The 20,793-nt window shown below is 36.9% G+C and overlaps 1 protein-coding gene across 1 annotated transcript in view; it reads left to right on the top strand.

The window, feature by feature from the left end:
* Positions 1 to 20,793, top strand: part of SYNE1 (spectrin repeat containing nuclear envelope protein 1) — a 285,161-nt gene that overhangs the window by 138,663 nt on the left and 125,705 nt on the right. Inside the window, exons 55-71 of the mRNA XM_069010651.1 lie at positions 48 to 225; positions 2,223 to 2,405; positions 3,949 to 4,092; positions 4,422 to 4,577; positions 6,205 to 6,369; positions 7,470 to 7,642; positions 8,491 to 8,644; positions 8,783 to 8,926; positions 11,092 to 11,256; positions 12,559 to 12,876; positions 13,633 to 13,788; positions 14,453 to 14,623; positions 15,340 to 15,666; positions 16,908 to 17,060; positions 18,362 to 18,529; positions 19,610 to 19,786; positions 20,640 to 20,786. Coding sequence (XP_068866752.1) covers positions 48 to 225; positions 2,223 to 2,405; positions 3,949 to 4,092; positions 4,422 to 4,577; positions 6,205 to 6,369; positions 7,470 to 7,642; positions 8,491 to 8,644; positions 8,783 to 8,926; positions 11,092 to 11,256; positions 12,559 to 12,876; positions 13,633 to 13,788; positions 14,453 to 14,623; positions 15,340 to 15,666; positions 16,908 to 17,060; positions 18,362 to 18,529; positions 19,610 to 19,786; positions 20,640 to 20,786 — 3,079 coding nt within the window. The remainder of the gene's footprint in view (positions 1 to 47; positions 226 to 2,222; positions 2,406 to 3,948; positions 4,093 to 4,421; positions 4,578 to 6,204; positions 6,370 to 7,469; positions 7,643 to 8,490; positions 8,645 to 8,782; positions 8,927 to 11,091; positions 11,257 to 12,558; positions 12,877 to 13,632; positions 13,789 to 14,452; positions 14,624 to 15,339; positions 15,667 to 16,907; positions 17,061 to 18,361; positions 18,530 to 19,609; positions 19,787 to 20,639; positions 20,787 to 20,793) is intronic.

Consider the following 20,793-nt stretch of genomic DNA (forward strand, 5'->3'; position numbering starts at 1 on the left):
CCCTCCCTCCCTCGCTTTCTTCTTCTTCCCTGATGTGATAAACCCAGCCTCTGCCTGCGAGCTTCAAAAGGATATCAGAGCAAAGAGCAGATCTTGCAGCAAAGATTTCGGACAGCTTTCAGGGATTTTCAGCAGTGGCTGGTCAATGCAAGAGTCACCACAGCCAAATGCTTTGATGTGCCTCAAAACATCAGTGAAGCTTCAGCAAGTCTGCAGAAAATACAGGTAACTTTATAGCAGTAAGATACTAGTGTAATTGAGACCAAATCATTTTCATGTACAGCTCAAATTTATTGCTTTGATTAATTACTGTTTTTTGTTAATGTTGTTATTGTTAACACTAAAGGTGACTCCTTGCAAAGAAATGAGCTTTTTTTTTCCATTTTGGTTGGTTTAATTGTTGGGCTACGGTTTGTGAGTAGTTATGTCTCATAGCAGTTTTCCTTGTCTGTTTCTTTTTTACAATGGGAAAAAAATATATATTTTAGGTGGGAGAGTACTTTAAAATCAGAATGATATCAGAATTGAGTCTTAGTACTTGAAATTATTTCAAAGTTATGTGAATATTTGTCATCACGTAGGAAAGTGGAGCCCTCATGGTATAAGACCAGAGTTAAATTACATGCAGTATGAGCAGGCACTTAAAGAGAATATTTTTCGCATAAAACTAAAATAAGCCCAAACAGCTCTGTGGAAAAGCATACCAACTGAAAGTATATTTTAATAAATCAATTGAAAGAAATACTTTTATTATTATAATATAACTTTCATTTTAACTGTAAATATCAAAATGAGAATTATTTAACGAGTCTGTTATACCTTTAGTTAGATAGTATAACAGAAGAAATTCATATCTGTTGCTCAGAAAACACAAAAAGCCAAATCACTGCCTCCTCTTTTTGGTAAATTTACTTTCCCTTGCTTAAGTGGTTTACTTAAAAGCCCAAACAATGCTGTCTTGATATATGAAATATTTGACTTCACCACGATGAGAATATCTTTAGAAGGTAGAAAAGTCATGGTAATTTTTTACATTAAATATAAATGTTTTATCAAGGCTGGGGGTTTTTTTCAACAGTGGATTTTTTTTTTTTTTGATCACTGCAGCCCCCTCATAGTGTAAGACCATACCTTTTCTCTTTCTCTGTGAAAGCTGCCTTAGGTGAAATAAAGTTTTTTTTGACTGCTTTAGGACTTCTAGAGATGTCTAGGTAACCTGTATAAACTTAAAATTTTATTTTTCTTGGAAGTTAATGGTCTGTCTGTTAGCCCCTTTGGCATCATTAAGTCACCAATATCTTTCATTTTAATATAGCCAGAACTTACAGTCGAAATATCTCAAAGTTAACAGACCTTTTGCATTCTCTGCCAAGACCTCTAGTGTAACACAGAATCAGAACCTGACCTAATAATTTTGGTATCAAGCCTGTTACTCCTGAACGTGGGTGCAACCTAATGATTATGTGTATTACAAAATCATGATAGTAACTGTTTAAAATATTGCTATATAAGACCGCTACATTTCTTTGAGTCCTAAATGCTCACAAAGTTTTTTAATAATTATAAGTTACAAAGAGATTATCACAATACATTGGAATTTAAAAATCTGTCTGTTTCCTTATATTTCTGTATAATTCTTGTAGATGCGTTTTTCCACACACTTCTTGCACACCAGCATTGTGTAAGATTTCTGTGAAGAAAAATACTTTAAAACAGGGAAGGTAAATTAAGGATACAGAGACATAAATCACACAGATTGGACACTGATCAGGTTCTGAGCATCAGCCCATACCCCCACATGCTCATGGCAAGTCCAGCATAGCTGCAGGGCTTCAGTCCAGTGTGTGCCTCTGAGGGGGCACCTGTATTACCTCTGTCAGGATAATGGTTCCCTGAAATGAAACTTCTATCACTTTCTGTACTAGGGATATTTAAGGGAGTATAGTATCTAACTAAATGACCAGTAATTGGCTCATGAAATATGGAACATACAGGTAATCCTAGAATTTTAATGTATATGTTATTCAGACACTTTGCAGTTCTGGAAATCCCACCTGGAAATCTCATCAATACAAACAATATTGAAATGAATGTACTGAAAGATACATTAGGATGTTAGCAAGCAGAAACAATAAACTCCTATCACTGATAAATTTTCTAGCAGCTTGACTTTACTGGGACTCAAAGTTCACCAACTGGGGTTTTTTTATTACTGTTTTTAGGAATTCTTATCAGAAAGTGAGAATGGGCAACAAAAGCTAAACCTGGTAGCATCCAAAGGAGAACTGCTGTGCTCTGTTTTACCAAAGGAAAAGGCTAAAGTTATCCAGGACAAATCTGCTGTTGCTAAAGAAGACTGGAAAAATTTTATCACCACGCTCCACCAGAAGAAATCAGCATTGGAGGTATTGAACCAATCACAGTGAGGAACGACTGGATCTGGATTTCCTCTTTGCTTCTGTTTCAAACAGCACAGTTTAGATTTCATATAAAGCTGTGTTTATTATGTGACAGAATTAATAAATAGCTCGTTTCAAGAAGTCTTATTCTTCTTTTTGCATTTTACTTTTGTGTACTTCTGCTATCTTTATGACCTGATTTCACATTAAGTGGGGCGTTTCATGAAGAAGGATGTTTTTCAGAATCAAAGACAGCAGTTGCTGAAATTCACTAATCTCATCAAGTGTACTGGGTTACTAAAACACATGTTCTTTTTAAAAAAACTGTTTTCAGGTTTCTGACACTGCTGCTGATTGAATAGTCCCAGTTCAGTGTGTAAATGTTGTCTCTCTTGTTGCAAATAGGTGAAATGTACTTACTTATTTGAGCAACTTTTTAAGTAAATGCCAGTGCCTTTCTCTGTTCAAAACTCACAATTCAACCAGTAGGTGATGAATATCTTAAAATCCTCAACTTTTTAAGATCATAGGTTTTAAGGTCAAAAGGTCTCGTCTGGAATTCCCTTCATAGCATAGGAGAGTTGAAGTTCCTAGGCATTCTTGTTTCAAAACAGTGCTGCCTAGACAGCTGAGAAAAAGTTTAACTATACTTAATGCATTACGTACGAAAGCATTCCAAAGAAAATTGTCAGGTAGCAAGGACTTACCTTTCTTCATCTCAAGGCTGACGTGGAAAGAGGATGTTCTCAGAGGTTAGTCTTCTTGAGTCGAGCATTTCTGAGTCTCATAGGCTTAGTTTTTTGATTCTGATGTTTAAGTGATAAGGGTGTAGGTGAAAAGAAAACCAAATATGTCTGGGGGAAAAATACATTAAAATAACTTGGGCACAGGAGCTATGCTGTTCAAGTTTATATTCCATTTGATTTATTTCAGATGCTCTTTTATTAAATAGTGCGGAGTAAGCCTACAAGAAAAGTATGTAGGCTTTGAAGGAATGGCTGCATATGCCTTTAATGCACACATTCTTATGACCAAAATTTTATACTAAAAAAGAATATAACCAGAAGTATTCCCCAGGATTGGGTTGAATTTAGACATCACCTAGAAGTAGTGGCAGCCCATTTAAGGAGGGGTCAGTGTGAATGACTGAAGTCAGATGTTAGATAACTCATATCCCAAATTAGCCTTTATTCAGACTGCCTTAGTTAGGCAAATTAGGATTAGATTGAGCCAAATCTCGTAAAATCTATAAAGCTTTCCATTAAAAAGAAATTTGCTTCAGCCTCCCCTCAACTGTGTGGTACATTGTTGCTTCTATTTTGCTTTTTAAAAGCGTGCCCTATCAGACTTTTATTTCAGTATCTGTGGGATAGGAATGGGCAGAGCTGATGTAATTTATTTGAAGAGTTGTGTGTAATTTGCCTACAATTACATATCCTTTTTGTGTGCTTCATCTGTGTCTTGTGAATTAGTTATGCCCAGTGCATTCATAGAAATGTTCATAGAAATTGTTCATAGACTGTTCATAGAAATTTGTATGTCTTCCCAGAACTTAAAGATCCAGATGAAGGACTTTGAAGCAACTGCTGAGCCTCTGCAAGAGTGGCTGAACACAACTGAGAAGGTAGTACAGGGAAGTAGCAGTCGGCTCCATGATCTTCCTTCCAAGAGAAGAGAACAGCAAAAGCTGCAGGTGACTTCCAGGTGTTCTTAACACAGCCAGACTTTCCTGTCCCATCCTCCTGGCCTCATTGATTACATACAAAAGCTTGATCATTCTAGCATCCTGATGTCTAAATAAGATGGGAACTGTTTTCAAGGTTTGCTGTTGATGATCCTGTTCCATCAATTTTTGCATCTTCACATTTCTTACGACATGCTGCTCCATTGCTGTAACCGTATGGTGTGCCTTTCTCAGCAAGCTTGCCATATGTCACTTCTATTTTTCATGGCACCTTCATGCTTCTCTATTTCCTGCTTTCTTGCACCCACTCTTATTATTACTGTGCTTGTGCTTTACAGTCTGTCCTTGAGGAAATAAGCTGCCACGAGCATCAGCTCAACAGGCTAAAAGAGAAAGCTCAGCAGCTGTGGGAAGAGCAAGCTGTCAGCAAAAGCTTTATGCGCAGAGTGTCTCAGTTGTCTTCTCAGTATCTTACTCTAAGCAATCTGACAAAGGTAATACTCCCAATGTATGTGCTCTTAAGCAACTCCTTTGATGTATGTGGGGAAAAATAAAGACTGAAATGTGAAACACTGCAGTTGTCTTGCTTGCCTGCTCTGTGACATGTCTGAGCAATTCTGTCTTTCACGTTGACTTTTAGGAGTGGAGAGTAAGGACTGTCAACAAAATGTATCTGTGATTTTTTTTTTATATTCTTTAAAAGTGTACTGATTAAGAAGTAAACCCCAACTGATTATACAATAATCAGACTTTATTTTGATTCTTTCAAGCACTGAAGACATTTTAATTTTGTCATAAGTGGCATCTGAAAGAGGTATTTTTCAAAAATTAGCAGAGGTGGGGTTTTTTTTAGAAAATACGGGATGCAGACAAGTTGTTATTTCATCTCATCCTATAATGATGATTATTTTGCCTCATCCTATAATGATGATTACCTCTTATGCTGCTTTTGAATGTCCAAGGGGAGACATAGGCCAAATTCTAAACCATCAGACCATGAACTGAGAGTTAAACGTAACTCTTTTGTTTTTTGAGTGGTGCTTCACACTTCACCACTTAATAGTTCTACCATCTCTCTTGTGTAAACAGATAAGAAAGCCTTCATATTGAGACTTATTTTTGTCGAAGTTCATGTCATGAAGAAGGCTTGATACAAGCTTACAGTTGCTACAGTAACTAGAATGATTAAGGATATAGAAAGTATGTTTTGGAATAACAATTCAATTCAGAAAGTATTTGTGTTTAAGGGATTGCTACTTTGGTAATTTCTACTTTTTCTGTGGAAGCAAAAATTATGAAGCATATCTGTGACTTGCTGAAAATGATTGTATGTGTGGCCATAATAAATTTTCAAATATGCAAAATGTCAAAGTGAAAGGTGCATGAGTTACTAACAAAAGCTTATATGAGCAGAACTTGGGAGATGTCAGGATGAGCAAGAGTCATCTAAGGTGCAGGATACATATTATTCAGCCTATTAGAGAAATCCTGAAACTTTTTGGATAGCCATGGATCCCTCTCAGTAACTTCCAAAGCCTGTTACCCTGACTTGACTTTAGTTCTCTGTCACAGTGGGAAACACACTCTGCCCTGTATTCTTGTTCACCTCAAGCCTTTTAGTAATGCAACTTCAGCATTTGTTTCTGATTTCTATGAATGTCAGTGATTTTTCAGCAGAATGGTTATACCAATGAGAGTCATTGAGGAAAGCAGTTCTTTTTCAAATATTAAAAAATATTGCTGCAGTAGTGTAACTTCTTAGGCTGAAATCTGGGTTTGCACTGGCCAATTTCACAAGTTAGCTTCCATTGCAACACTGCCATGGAGCTTAGATATGATTTACCAGATGTTTAAGAAAAAGTGAAACCAGAAAACTGCAGCTTTACATTTAGAAAATAAAAAATTACAATTCTGAAATTTTTGTTCATATTTTATGTTTGGACAGTTCATTTGTGTGTGTATGCAAAATTCATTCTGTGCTCAAGTGTACTTGTAATTATCAGTGTATGAAGCAAACTTGTGAGTATAGTTGATGAGACTCATTCTAAAGTCCATGAGTTTGTATGGGGAATAGACAATCCTTTAAATAGCTGTTGGTGCTAATTGCTGTATGAATTGCAGGAGAAAGTTTCCAGAATGGATAGGATTGTAGCAGAGCACCAGCAGTTCTCACAGAGTGTCAAGGACCTCCAGGACTGGGTTGCTGATGCAGTTCACATGCTGGATTCCTACTGTCATCCCACTGCAGACAAGAGTGTTCTGGACAGCCGGATGTTAAAACTAGAGGTATGGAAACGAGTCCAAAACCTGCTCTTTTTAGATCTATATGAAGAATACAAGTATAGGATACTTAGTTGCTGCATATTAGTCTAATAACCGTTGTTCAGACACTGATTTTCACTTTACTCAAAAATAATTATTCTTGTAGCAGAAAGAGCTCATTATTAGAACTTTTCTCTATGAAGTAAATAAGGATCTTAATGACATGGAGAAGTGCATATATGAAAATTCTTAAAGTACTCATAATATGTTGTGTGGCTGCTGAAAGTTAAAGGGAAGAAGTAGGATAGTCACTTCTGTTATTTTAGTATATTTCAATATATGTTCCTGAATCTTACAGGTGATAGAGCTGATTCAACAAATCTTTTCCTATAATTGTTTGCTTTTAAAATGATGACTACAGTTAAGAAAATAGCATTGACAACAGAGCACAATATTGTTAAAGGGCACTATTTAGAAAACAATACTTCTCATTTTATTGATGTCTCAAATTTTGAACCAAAAATCCTGAAAGTCATAAGGATACATCAAAAAGCAGAAGATTGTAGCATAACACTAAAATTATGTTTTGGTTTTTGTTCATTGAGTCTTTTGGGTTCATGGTTTTAGGCTTCTCATGACTACATAGTGTTAGAGAGAATTGCACAGCTCCAGGAGCTGAAGTCCCTGGGCTGGAATTGATGACAAGTTTTATTTGTTGATACCTTCATGTTTCAAAAGTACCCTGGAGTGGTAGAAACTGTATTTCAGCCATGTAGAAGATCTTTGTCACTATATCTTGTTTTCTCTATGAATGAATCCTCCTGTTTTCCATCTAAGTGACATTTCCTTTGGAGTATCAGCCTTTCCACTGAAAAGTGCCTTCTCTGATACACTCTAAGTACCTGCACAGATTCCGTGAAAACTTCCCTGTTAACTGAGGGGTCTTTTAAGAGCCTGAACCTACCCACTGAAAGTCAGTTTTGTTTGTGAAGCCCAGCTGTGAACCGCACTGTCCATCTTCCTATTGGCTACAAGCTGCTAAATATGATCAGGTCATGTTCCATTAAAGCCAGTTAGAATGGTCATGCCCAGTTAATGATAAAATATATCCACTTGCTTCTTAGGGCCTGCTAGCAGTGAAACAAGAAAAAGAAGTCCAAATGAAAATTGTTCTGACAAGAGGAGAATCTGTTCTGCAAAATACTTCTCTCGAGGGAGTACCAGTGATTGAAGGCCAATTGCAAAATCTGAAGGACAGCTGGGCTTCTCTTCTGTCTGCTTGTATCCAGTGCAAGAGGTAAAAAGGGCATGAGGTACAGAATGATGCTTAGTAGCAAAGCACTGTAAAAACTTTTGAAAAGTAATTTTATTACTACAAGAGTCAAATTCATGTAAAATGATTGCATAGGCCAAACGCTTCGGGTCTAGAGGTTGATATATATTCATTTGAAGTAGAAGAAGGGGAGGAAACTGAGTGATCTAAGCTTAATTAACACTTATTGTTGATTTACTCTTAAAACTGGATTCCATGTGCATAATCTTGAATATTTTACTTTGTGTTGCACTCAATGCTTTGAAACCTTGTCAGAAATGAGAAGATCCATGGACATTAATGGTTGCTCTATCAAGATCATGTCTGGTTTTCCACTTGCTAGCATTCCAAAGAACGTACTGTAATTACAGTGTCTAGTAGTGCCGCTCCTAGTGATACAATAAAGAAATATAAAGGAAAAAATGGAGACTTTTTTGGTGGAGCATCAATAGTTGCAAATATTTCAAGTTAAAGAAACAAAGGTAATTAAACATTAGAATGCAGCAACTTTTGCCTGTATGCAAAGGGGCAGAAAATTTCTGATCCTGGGTCTTAAGCGTTCAGTTGCAATTTATTTACTGAACTTAGAACATGTCATCTAGCTACATAAATTACAGATCTACTTAATATTTCAGGTTTGGAAAACTTAATTTCTCTTTATTAGTCAAAGAGTGCTCCTAGTTAAAACCTGTAGGATTTTAACAGATTGCTTAGCTTGTGATATATCTCTCTCATAAATATAGTCTAGCATATCTGTATATGATTATATCTTGCTGCATAAATAGCATGGGAACTTGCAATATCACAAAAAAAGATGTATTTTTTAATTACAGTCAACTGGAAGGAGCTCTCTCCAAATGGACAAGTTACCAGGAAGATGTTAATCAGTTTTCCAGATGGATGGAAAAAGTAGAAGCAAGTGTGAATGCTTCTGAAAGGCAGTATGCTGAACTGAGGGAAAAAACAGCTGCTGTCACCAAAGCAAAGGTGTGTTTGATCTACAACAAACCATCAACAAGTCCATAACACCTTAAAGGCAGTAAAAAAAGCTGTGTAACTGCAAGATTAATCTGTGGTCTTCTTTTAATGGTGGCCTTTCTGTGTTCTTCTCTTTCTATTTTGCAGCTACTCAATGAAGAGGTGTTGAGTCATAACAGCCTGTTGGAGACAATTGAAGTGAAAGGAAAAGGGATGGCTGAGCATTACATTGCTCAGCTTGAGCTCCAAGACCTTCAGGAGAGGTATAAGTTCCTCAAAGAAAGAACAAAGGTACAGCTTTTCTTCATAGCACTCCTTGTTTAGTTGGCAACAAGGAAAAAGTCTTTCCACTAATCATTTATTTTACAGTTCAGTGAGGATTAAGAGTTTGGGGACAGCTGTAACTTAATGTAACAGAAACCTGCTAGGGTGGTTAATATATCTGTCTTTCTGTAATGAGCTTCAGATCTTTTCAGAAGGGTTCTAAAAATCAGAATAGTCTGAGGAACTCCATGTCAAATGGTTCACTGACTTCAGCACAGATATAATTTTACCTATTGTGACTGAAAAATTGAAAAAACCTTTGAACCTGTGATTTCCATAAGTGTATGTTTGTAATAAATTTTACCAGTCAGCTGTGTGATTCACAAATGGCTGACAGCTACAGAGATTTTATTATTGAACACAAACCTTATTAGCAAGACTGACTGTAATGACACAAGTGTGGTAAGTAATAACTTTACCAATAAATATTGATATTGTGTATGTGGAAAAGATTAGGACATAGATAAAGATCAGGATGGGGTTTAGGGTAAGATATAAGGTAAAAAATAAATAATAAAAGACCTGGCTAGAGACTTAAAGCTAGGCGATTGTCTCCAGTTAACCCAAGTACTTCTGTGATAATTAAATAATGCCTAATTCATGCTCAGACAGCCAACTTTTCTTCAGGACAGCAGTGTAGTAAAATTGAATTTTGTTGTCTCAGTGATGCCTTTGTCATGTAGAATGACAAAATTCAAAATTCAGCCAAAATTCAGTTTTTCGAACACCGAAGTGATTCACTGTTTTGTGGACCTCTCTTCCACAACTGCAAAAAAATGCTCTGCTCTTTCTTTTGACCTTGTGTGAATAAAATTGATCAGGTTTGCTGGAGAGATACATAAATCCTGGAAAGTACTGGTAAATACCTGCTATTCCTGTTAGCATGGGGATGCTCTAGCCTTTACCTTTTTCTACTGCACAAAGCTATACAGGCTGCCTATATTGCTCAGGTTGAGCAACAACATGGAAACAATAAGAAATGGATGGTGGCTCACAGAGGCAAGAGTTCTGTACCTTTTTTCCCATGTAGCAAGAAGCATTCCTTCTTTCTCTTCCACCTAATAGCCCAGATGACTGGTCTCCCCTATTCCCAACTGTGGTGATGGTGTTAAGTGTCAGGAGTGAAACCAGCCCTTAGAAATTCAAAGTTCAAAGCAAATAGCTGGAAAGTAAGGAATGCTCAAATCTTTTACTAATCCTTTGGCCAGGCAGGAAACCTGACAAGATTCCTCAAGGGTTTATGGCCCACATCTGAGCAGCCCAAGACTTAAAATTCCCTAAGCCCCTCTTGGGAGGCAAGAAAACTGGTCTCTCTTTCTGCCTTCTCACTTCTGGGCATGGACAGGCCTTGTAAAAAATGTGATAATACTCCTGTTTCCCTCCTTTCTCCCACTAGACAGACCTGTTAGAAATAAAAGGTAAAGCAGACAGTAAGTTCATAGATTTATTAAAGTGGTTGTCTTTTTATGAGCCTGGTGCTCTCAGATGCAGCCTATCTCCATCAGAACTTGATACCCCATTCCCATCATGTCTTAGAGGATGTGAATTACATGTAGTATATTTTTCTTGCACTTAGTAAGACTAATCTTATGCTAATATAGGACGTCTTTCCTTCTGTACTTCAAGTATGGTAATATTTTAGTGCTGGGTCGCAAAATTATTGTAACTTGCTCACCCGTGTATGTACACAGAAGATTTGTAGTCTGTTTTTTACTGTGCTCTGTAGGTACTGTCTGCAAATATCAAACCTAAGATAGTAGATACTCCTAACAGGAGATTCCAATTCCATTTGCAAAAAAAAAAAAGTCATGCAAAGAAAAAAAATGCAGTCTCTCAGCTCATATGCTTATTAATCACTTCAGCAAAGTTAAGTTAAATTGCTATAAAAATCAAGAAGTCACGAACTTACATGAAGAACCTTTTAGAATAAAGATCTTTACCCTTACATGTGCTCCCTCTTCCCTGTAATTGACTAAGCCATCTTCAGAATCCAAGGACTCTTGAATTCTTGGAAAATTCAGCATCAGATACAAACTCTTCCCCTTGAGGGATGGCTGGGGTTTATGTTTTCTTGATTTGACAGACAGTACACCAAGTTATGTATATATATCTGTAAATATTTTAACATGCAGGAGGCTGTAAAAAAAGCTGAAGGACTGCTTACCTTACACCAAGAGTACCAAAGAAATTTGAAGGCTTTTGAAGTATGGCTGGAGAAGGAACAGGAAAAACTGGACTGTTTATCACATATTGATGGTGATTCCCAGGAACAGGAGGCAACACTCCGAGATTTACAGGTACATAATATGTGACACCCTAAGAAAAAAAAAAAAGGAAAAGAAAAAAGAAAATCAATCCTAATTGTAAAACAACAGAATAACATTTACTGCCAGACAAAAATTGTCTTGAGAACAACTTGGAATTGCATTATATATGAACATCTTGTTGCTCAAAAGTGGTTCCAGTAAAGGTACTGGAAATATTGTTGGAAAGAAGTGTCAGGCCTTGAATGAAATCTCCAGGCATACCAATCCTTTCTTGCAAGTACTAAATTTGTGTTAGATACTGGTCTTTCTCTTCTTTTTCCTGTGTGTTTCATAAAATATGAAAAGTATTTTCATTGGTGTTCCATCTTTTACTGCTCACAGTGCAGATGCACCTACTTTCAGGCAGTTCCAGCCATGTAGGCTGGCTCCCATAGCAAGGTGGGAAGACTACCACTGAATCACTTCACTGACAGTGAAAAGTGAACCTGTAGTACTTCAGTAATTCCCCAGTTATTATCTTAAGCTGACTTAAAATGCTTTAATACCTGTTGTTGAAGGAGCACAAAGTCTGTACTTGAGATATGAAATGTTTATTACCTTATTCAGGATACTGAGGAGGTCTTTGTATGATCAGGGACTCTGCATATATTTCTGCTTATTGTAGTCACTTTAAAAAAGCCATTTTGAAAATCTGGATACGTATCTCAAATGAAATCTGAGATGAAACACAACTGTGTTTTGTTAAGGTAATTTCTTTGTTATGTTTTCTAATCAGACTGAATCACTTTGTACTTTCTGATTAAGTGCTAATAAGCATGAAAATGCCATACATGTCCAGAAGAGGGTATCAAAAATTAGTCTGGAGTGTTGTCCCAAACATATGTAAAAATAAATAGATTTGTTTATTTTATAAGATTGAAGCCTCTGTTTCTAAAGAGATTCAATTTTAGAATCAGTCTTACAGTCTGTTTGCCACATCTGGAAAGTTTTGAATTCATGCTGAATTTATGGTGAATGGATTGCATCCATCCCATGCTGGCTCAGGCAGCCAATGTTTCAGAACTGATAAACGTGGAAGGAGAGCAGAGAATTTATTGCATGCTTTGTCAATAATTTTCTGCAGTTCGGTTGTCAATAACTGTGATACTTGGTGTGCTTTGTAAGTGAGCATGCTGTCATTGGTGTTATTAGAGGAAAGACTCTCAATATATGTTTAACCATGGATAATTAAAGGGAATGCCCAGCTGTCATCAGAGGAACCAAGGGGGTTTTTGCCATGTATGAATGAAAGTTGTCAGTGTCGGGTATGTAACTGTGCCTCTGCCTTTACAGGAGCTGCAGGTCCACTGTGCAGAGGGACAAGCATTGTTGAATGCTGCTGTCCATGCCAGAGAGGAGGTGATTCCCTGGGGTATTCCCCAGATAGAAGACAGAGCCCTGGAATCCTTACGGCAGGATTGGCAAGTTTATCAGCACAGGCTTTCTGAAGCAAGAAGCCAGTTAAATGCCACTGTGAGCAAACTGAGATTAATGGAGAAAAAATTTCAAAAGGTTAATGACTGGTTAACAAACCTGGAGGAGAAAGTTGCTATCAGGACTGGGAGGAGGTCTGGTAGAGCAACAAAGGAAATGCAGCTTCAACAAATGAAGGTAAAGAATATAGTTAAGGCATTCCTTAAACAAAATAGTATGTGAGGCTTCCATGTCAATTCCTGGTTGCGCTGTGAAAATGAGAGCAAGCTTTTCAGTTTATTTTGAGGTGGTGACTAAAATGATGGATCCAAGAGAGCTTTGTGCCTTCTGGATTGAGGGTCCTCCCATTTTACTGGTGGAGGTATGGCTATACCAGTGTTGAAATCTTGCAGGGAGATCTGTAATTCAAATGCTCTTTAGTGTGGGAAGATGTAACTGAGTACAAAGATAGGCACTGGAATGGAAAAGAATTAATAGGGTAACAAGAATAAAATTTGACCAGTTGTGTTATGAAGTCTCCACTGTGTTGATGTAATAATTCTCCTTTAGTCACTGCAAGAAGACATGGTTCTGAATAAACACAGGAAGCAGATTTGAACAATTCTGGCTTACGCTTTATAGTCATCTTTAAAACTTCAGGTGAAATCTATAGGAAGTCCAGATTGCATTTCTATTATTATTTTTGGAGGGGGAAAAAATACAAAAGGAATCTGTTGTAATGAAATGCAGTCCATTTGGGATGAGAATCTTTCCAGCATATTTGTTATATTAACCTTCATCAGATTCTGTTTTATTTTCCAGTTGTAAATGAATATTTACAGCCATGTATTTGTTTTCCTTTTCAATGATTTCCCGACTAAGTTGCAATTAAAATCCCTGTTAGTTTAAGGTGTTTGAATCAGTCATATAAGCTTGATAATTTCTTTGCCATAGAAGTGGCATGAAGACATTACAATCTACAAAGATGATGTAGAGGAAGTTGGGGTATTGGCTCAGCAAATACTAGAGGAAAATCTCACTGCAAGTAGAATGGGAAGTCAGGCTACACAGCTTACATCTCGTTACCAAACTCTTCTTCTTCATGTCTTGGTAAGTAATGAGGATTAATTCATTGTAACATCATAAATTGCAAGTAATGAAGCAAATACAAACAGGCTTTTGTAATTAGACTTAATCAGAGTTTATTAATTATTGTAGACTCCATCGTATAACATTCATATGTGTACACACATGTAGGTTTCATTGGATTAAACTTACTACAGAAACATAATTAGGATAATGAAGTAAAATGTCCTTTCATTATCTTTTTTGATAGTTTCAGGAGAGAAATTCAGAATAAAGTGTGCTTGAATGCTAATTGACCTCTATAGAAATGTTTTCAGATTGCCACTGATACACATTAGTACGGGGAAAATTTGATTTGGTAAGGTGCAGTCTTCAGGTTCCTTTAAGTAGTAGTTGCCTCATAGTACTGTAATCACAAATCATGATTCAAAGTTCAAAATGTGAGTACATTTTCAGTGTTTAGTTTTAGCTCAGTTTTGACATTGGTGATTGCGATATGTACATCCTGACAAGAGCCCTGTAACAATTATCCACACTATTTATGGAAGAACTCAAAGCCTATATGTTTTTTCTTTGTATAATGGATTTTATTAATAAATAGAAATTTATTTTTATCTTAAACCAATAGCAGTGATAAACATCTGAGTGGTTCTTGTTTCTTCCCCCTACCCTCCATATTTGTTTAAAGGAGCAAGTAAAGTTTCTGGAAGAAGAAATACGCTGTATGGAGGAGTCAGAATTGTCTTTTAGTGCTTACACAAATTGGTATGGAGCTACTAACAAGAACTTCAAAAATGTAATCACCAAATTTGACGTGGTTGATAAAACAGCAATGGAGAAAAAAGTTCAGAAACTAGAGGTACAGCTTTCTTAAATGCAATTTTTGTTTCTGTTCACAAAAAGGAGGCTGTATTTTAACATACATCTTAACAGCTGCTCAAAATTCTGACTTTACCTTGCCCAGAGAAGATAATGGGATGAGAACACACAGTATGAAACTTTCTGTTCTCATGTCTCATTAGATCACAGTTTGGCTGTTGAAATTATAAGTAGGCCGAAATAATATATTCTCATCTTTCCATTAGGCATGCTTGTATCTGTTTTATGTTAGGTTAAAACTTAAAATAAATTCCCATATCCCAGATTCCCCTCAAGTATATTTTCTTGTGCACTCTATATTTTCTGTGCACTGTGGCAAGGAGTGCTTCCTATTTCTCTTCATTGAAACTGTAGTAAAACTCATGTTTCATCTCAAAAGTTGTAGATGAGCTTCTTGTATGTCCTGCAGCTTAAGCAGCTTAAATACAATATGCTAAGTAAAAGCTTTCATCTGTGAATTTGGAGTATAGATCCTCTCCTGGGATCCCTCAGTTTCTCTGTTTAAATTCACAAGCCCAGAGCAGAGCAGAAGTATTTGCTATATCTGCTTCCTTCTCACTTGACACACCTTAACTCCAGGCAATTTTGTACTGAAAAGTCCACTCATTTTCCCTAGCAATTCCTTGTGTCCATAGCAAAGTTATAAAAAGGCAAGAGTTTTCATACATCTTCTGTTAACCAACACTTCCTTCACAGCTGCTGTTGAGTGATATGGACATAGGCCACAGTTTACTGAAATCAGCCCGTGAGAAGGGGGAGCGAGCTATAAAATACATGGAAGAAAGTGAAGTTGACCAGTTAAGAAAAGAAATTGGAGATCATGTGGAACAGCTTGAAGAGCTGGCTGGCTCCATCAGAAAAGAGCACATGACTTCAGAGAAGTGTCTTCAGCTGGTAAAGGAGTTCTCAGACAAGTATAAAGCACAGACTCAGTGGGTCACGGAATACCAAGCCATCTTACATGCTCCTGTGGAGCCAAAGAGTGAACTCTATGAGAAGAAGGCACAATTGTCCAAATACAAGGTAAAAAGGGATTATCTCATTGTACTGTTGAATTTATTTTAATCTAGTGATTCTCAATAAATCCTCTGATTAGGTATCCAAGTTTCTTCAGTAGGTACATGAGATGTTTCTGATCTGGATGTCCCAATCAACATCAAGGAAAACATGCATGATACCTACCTCTAAAAATCAGACTTAGACCCTGGATTTGAAATGTGAACGTCCTAAAAAGGCTTCCATATCTGAAAATTTTCTGTAATGGTGCAAAATTATTTTATGCGTACACATATGAGTAATTGCATTGAACAGAATTGATTGCAATTGAAGTGAACATAAAAATCAGTTGGTCTTTCTTGACTTCAGACATTGTCTTCAGACATTGTTTACATTGACTTAATCAGCTTTCTGGTTAAAGCTGAATGTCCCAGCTCAACTGATATCCAAGCCAGTCAGCTGCTATGACCTCCTATGTTTTTAATTAGGATTTTCATGAAGTGTTTGGGGTTATATTCCCATCACAAAAATGAGCAGAACATTTGCCAACAAACCCCTTTTCTTCTTCTAATGATGTTTTTGTAAAATACTCCAGGATTACAGATGTTTCATGAAATGTGTACTGGGTCTGGCTGAGGTGGAGTTAGCTTTCCTCATAGGAGGCCATGTAGTGCTGTGCTTTACATTTGTGGCTAAAAAAATGTTGCTGACAAACAAACAGTTTGGTTAACGCTGAGCTACAGTACCTACATAGCTTCAAGGCTTTCTCACTAAAGCTTCCCACTTTAGCTTCCCACCCCTTGCCAGCTTCCCTACTTGAAGTTGTATGTCACAGCTCTGTGCTTGCTTTCTGCATGTCTGGGGAGTTGCGCTCTTGAGAGCGCAGTGCTAGGCACTTATTGCATACCATCTCACTGAGGGGATGGCTTTGGTGATACTTTTGCACCTATTTTCATAATTTGTTCCTCTGAACAAATTTTATCCCTAGCACTGGCCCCTTCATAGATAGGAACTCCGTTTGGTTCACCAGCTCCAGACTGTCAGCCATGCTAGTAGTCACTCACAAAAGGAGCAGTTGTTTTTAGATGCATGCAAAGTTCTTGTCTCAGGGTAGGGCTGAGAAACAGAATCCTGCATTGGTAAACAAAGTTCTTCCTATCTGGAAAGGATAATACCATGGTAGAAGGCTCTGCAGCAGATCAAAGGGAAGTTAGTGAAATAATCTCCAGTGATTGGTAGATACATCTTAATTCTTGCTTGCATTGTAGTCCATACAACAGACTGTTCTGTCTCATGAGCCCTCAATAAAGTCAGTGATGGAAAAGGGAGAGGCACTTTGTGATCTGGTGAATGATGTGACTCTAAAGAACAACATTCAAGACCTTCAGAGCAGTTACCAGGAACTCTGCAACAAAACGAAGGTAAAAAGGAAGAAAACTCAGGCTTCTTCCAACTTGCTATATTTTTACCACTCTTTAAGAATTTAACTATTTATTTCATGCTATCTTGTGTGTACAAAGAGCCAGCTACCTTTAATCACTTCTGGTGTTTTGTTGGGGTTTTTATGGTTTTCTTTTGGAGGGGGGGCAGCAGTGACAGGCAGTTTTGGAATATGGAAAAAACTACCTAAATGAATCTAACCAGAATAGCTGAAATGAATTTTGAGTGTGGCAGATGAAGTCTTTTGTACCACTAAGGGGATATGTATCAGTGACTAATCTGTATTATTGTTACTTTTTTTTTAAAAGCATTTAATAGAATTCTAAATACATTATTTCTTGAAGGGACAGATGCCCTCAGATTGTGCTCTCTCTTGTTTCTGGTTGATCTTCCACAAACACTGTTTAGTTTAGTTGTTGAATAAAAGGCACTAGAGAAAATAACCTGCAAGCCTGCAAGACAGATAGAATTTAATTCAGCAACAGCATTATTAATTAACATTGATTCATTAGTCCACATGTATGTAGTACTTTGAAAGGTCTAATGCTTCTAAATGCATCCTAAAGTATGATTATTCCTAAAGCTTTTAATAGGTTGTACTCCTAACAAGGATAAGCTCTGCAAACCATGTTAGTATTTATGTTTGACCTAGGCACCTTTAATTACCAATCCATTTAGAAATAGGATATGATTTTATTTTTTTCAAGGTTAATTTTTAGTTTAAAGACGCGCCTCCAATCTGTACTGCAGAAGTGAAATCCATTGCATTGGATATAATATCTATGGCTTAAATTTAGAGAATCTTCCTGAAAAGAATAAATACTTTCTAACTCAGTGTGTACATTCTTAATTTGCCTACTGCAGACACGGGTAGTATGTACACTCAAAGGCTGTAAGCAGCAGGGTCCCAGCCATAGCATTTGGTGGGTCAAGTGCAGTCTCTCAAAGAGTGTGTAGTAACTCTAAGTGAACTTAAAGTCAAGTTGACAGTATTCATTTTCTCAGTGTTTTCCTCAGTCTTCAAAGTATGGTATTTCAGCTGGAGTGAAAATACCACTCAGTACCACAGAGCTAATGATTCACAGAAATTTATTCCCAGAAGTAATCCCTTTCGATGTCTTCCTTTAGAGTCTATTCACATGAGAGTCCCTCACAGGAATATGAATTTAGATGATAATTCTTATTATGCTTTCAAGTTCTTGGTGGGTTTTGGCTTTTTGGGGGGTTTTTTGAACTCTTGTAATTACCTGGGAATTTAATTTTGGTTATTGTGTACCTGCAGGCATATGTTGAAACCTTAGAGATGCGAGTAAAAGAACATGAGGATTACAATAGTGATTTGCAAGAAGGGGAGAAATGGTTATTACATATGTCCAGCAGATTGGTCAGCCCTGACCTCGTGGAAAACAACAGTCTTGAAATAGTCACTCAGCAACTAGCTAACCACAAGGTGGGTTTGCTATTGGTAATCTTCCTTTTTAAAATAGAATTTTTCTTCTTTGCTTCTCTGGCTCCACTTCAGAGCTCTAGCTATTTGTCATTCACCTATTTTATTTCTCTTACTGCTAACTGTGTAAATAAGCATCAGTGTCATTAAGCCAGATAACAAATCTAGCCTGTTGTTAGCATTGTTTCTTGTCTAAAACTGCATTTACACAAAGAGCTTTGTTGTACTCTGATCTGAATTCTGTGACAGATTTTTCTATGTCAGACTTCCCAGGAAATGAAGCACAAAAATTGGTTTGGGGTCATTTTACTCTTGAGGTATTTTTTGCTCTGGCACTTTTAAGGCTGAAGAAAAAAAAAACTACATTGAAAATTTTCTTGGTATGGTTCTGCTAACAAGAACTTTAGAAATGTGATCACCAAATTTGGCATGGTTGATAAAACAACAATGGAGAAAAAAGTGCAGAAACTAGAGGTACGTCTATTAGGTTGTTCTAATTCTAGGTTCTATTAGGTTGTAGCATTTTCTCCATTGCTTTTATTCAAAGTATTGTTATGGTTGCTGTTAGTGAGAGCAAAATCCAACCCACCACTACCTGAAACTGAGATTCCAATGGCAAATATTGAACTCTTTAAATTATGTGTGATTGGTGTGTTATTCCTTAAGTAACCTCCTTAGATAAAATATTGGCTCCACCAAAGTCAGTGGAAAGAACTGTCTGCTGTGAAAGAGCTTATGGAATGAGATATGATTCAGCATGAGATTTAATTTGCATGACTAGACACAAGAAAAGCTGGAGGAGCCCTGAAGAGCATGCAACAAATGAAGATTAAGGGTAGTCTTGGGGTGTGAGCAGAGTGTGTTGACACATTACGACAGTGCTACTGATGTTTCTGTGGGGATATCTGTGTAAAGACTTTTGACAATGACTTTACAATGAGCATGCAGTCCAACAGCTTGACTATGAAAATACACATTGTCTGAAAACTTTTTTCCAAATCTGAAGAAGAGTGTTCAAAGGAGGAAGAAATAACATTCTGCACCACTGCATATTACTTCAAAAGTATTTTATCTGTTTCTTAGGCTATCATGGAAGAAATTGCAGGATTTGAAGATCGTTTGAACAACCTTAAGAGTAAAGGTGATTACCTGATCAGTCAATGCTCAGAACATCTTCAAGCAAAATTTAAGCAAAATATACAAAGCCATCTTCAGGGGACAAGAGACAGCTATTCTGCCATATGTAGCACAGCCCAAAGAGTAAGTCTTGTTTCAAAGATTTTTTTATGCCATTTAAGAAAAAAGTGCATTATTATTTCTATGAGTTATTTCTTTAAGTGCTATAAAAGTCTTCCTACTGTTTTCATTTCAATTGAGCCTACAGGTTACTGAGCACTTAATAATTCCTGTGCTACAGTTGAATTCCTTGTGATCCAAATGTTGTCTTGCAACCAGCAAAAGTAGTGGCCTGTCATTTCTTACCTTAATCATACCACATGCTCACTACCTTCATGTTACACTAGCTTCTGAGCAGCTGCAGCAAAAAAAAATTAGGCTATTTCTACTTCAAAAACTAGGGAGCAAATTGCAGTCTTGGTGTTGATAGTTTGCATACATACATTAACAGGTCTCAAGTGTGTGCTAGGAAATACTATCTCTCTCATTAAAACCAGAATATAACAGTTAAGAAGAGCTAGCTGGGCCATTCTGTTAAACCAATTAGGAGATCAAGCCATCAGTCAAAAAAACAATCAAAAAAACCCCCAAACCAAACTCAAAAAACTAAACAAAACAAACCCAAAAACAAATTTTAAAAATTCTTACACAATGGAAGAATGTTGGATAGGAATACAGAAATAAGAGAGCATGCTCTTCATTTATATCTTTATTTTTTCTTTTCAGAAGCTGTGCATTAAATATTGTCCATCTTCTCCACATGTTAGCAAAGTACAGTGAGAGCTTAAGGAGATTTCAGCCCTTGGTTCTTTTATGTACAAGGGCTAAAAAATCCACAGTCTTAATAATTCTGTTTTGTTTGCAGTTTTCAAGGAAGGAGAAGAGACACAATGGTGGTATTTGAAAATGTGATAAACTTACAAAATGTTTGGTTTAGGTGTACCAGACTTTGGAACATGAGCTCCAGAAGCATGTTAATCATCAGGATACTCTACAACAGTGCCAGACTTGGCTGTCTACAGTGCAGTCAGAGCTAAAGCCAACTACTTGGACACCTTTCAGCCTGGCAGATGCAGTTAAACAGGTAAAAG

Source organism: Aphelocoma coerulescens, chromosome 3, assembly GCF_041296385.1.
Source record: "Aphelocoma coerulescens isolate FSJ_1873_10779 chromosome 3, UR_Acoe_1.0, whole genome shotgun sequence".
Lineage (NCBI taxonomy): Eukaryota > Metazoa > Chordata > Aves > Passeriformes > Corvidae > Aphelocoma > Aphelocoma coerulescens.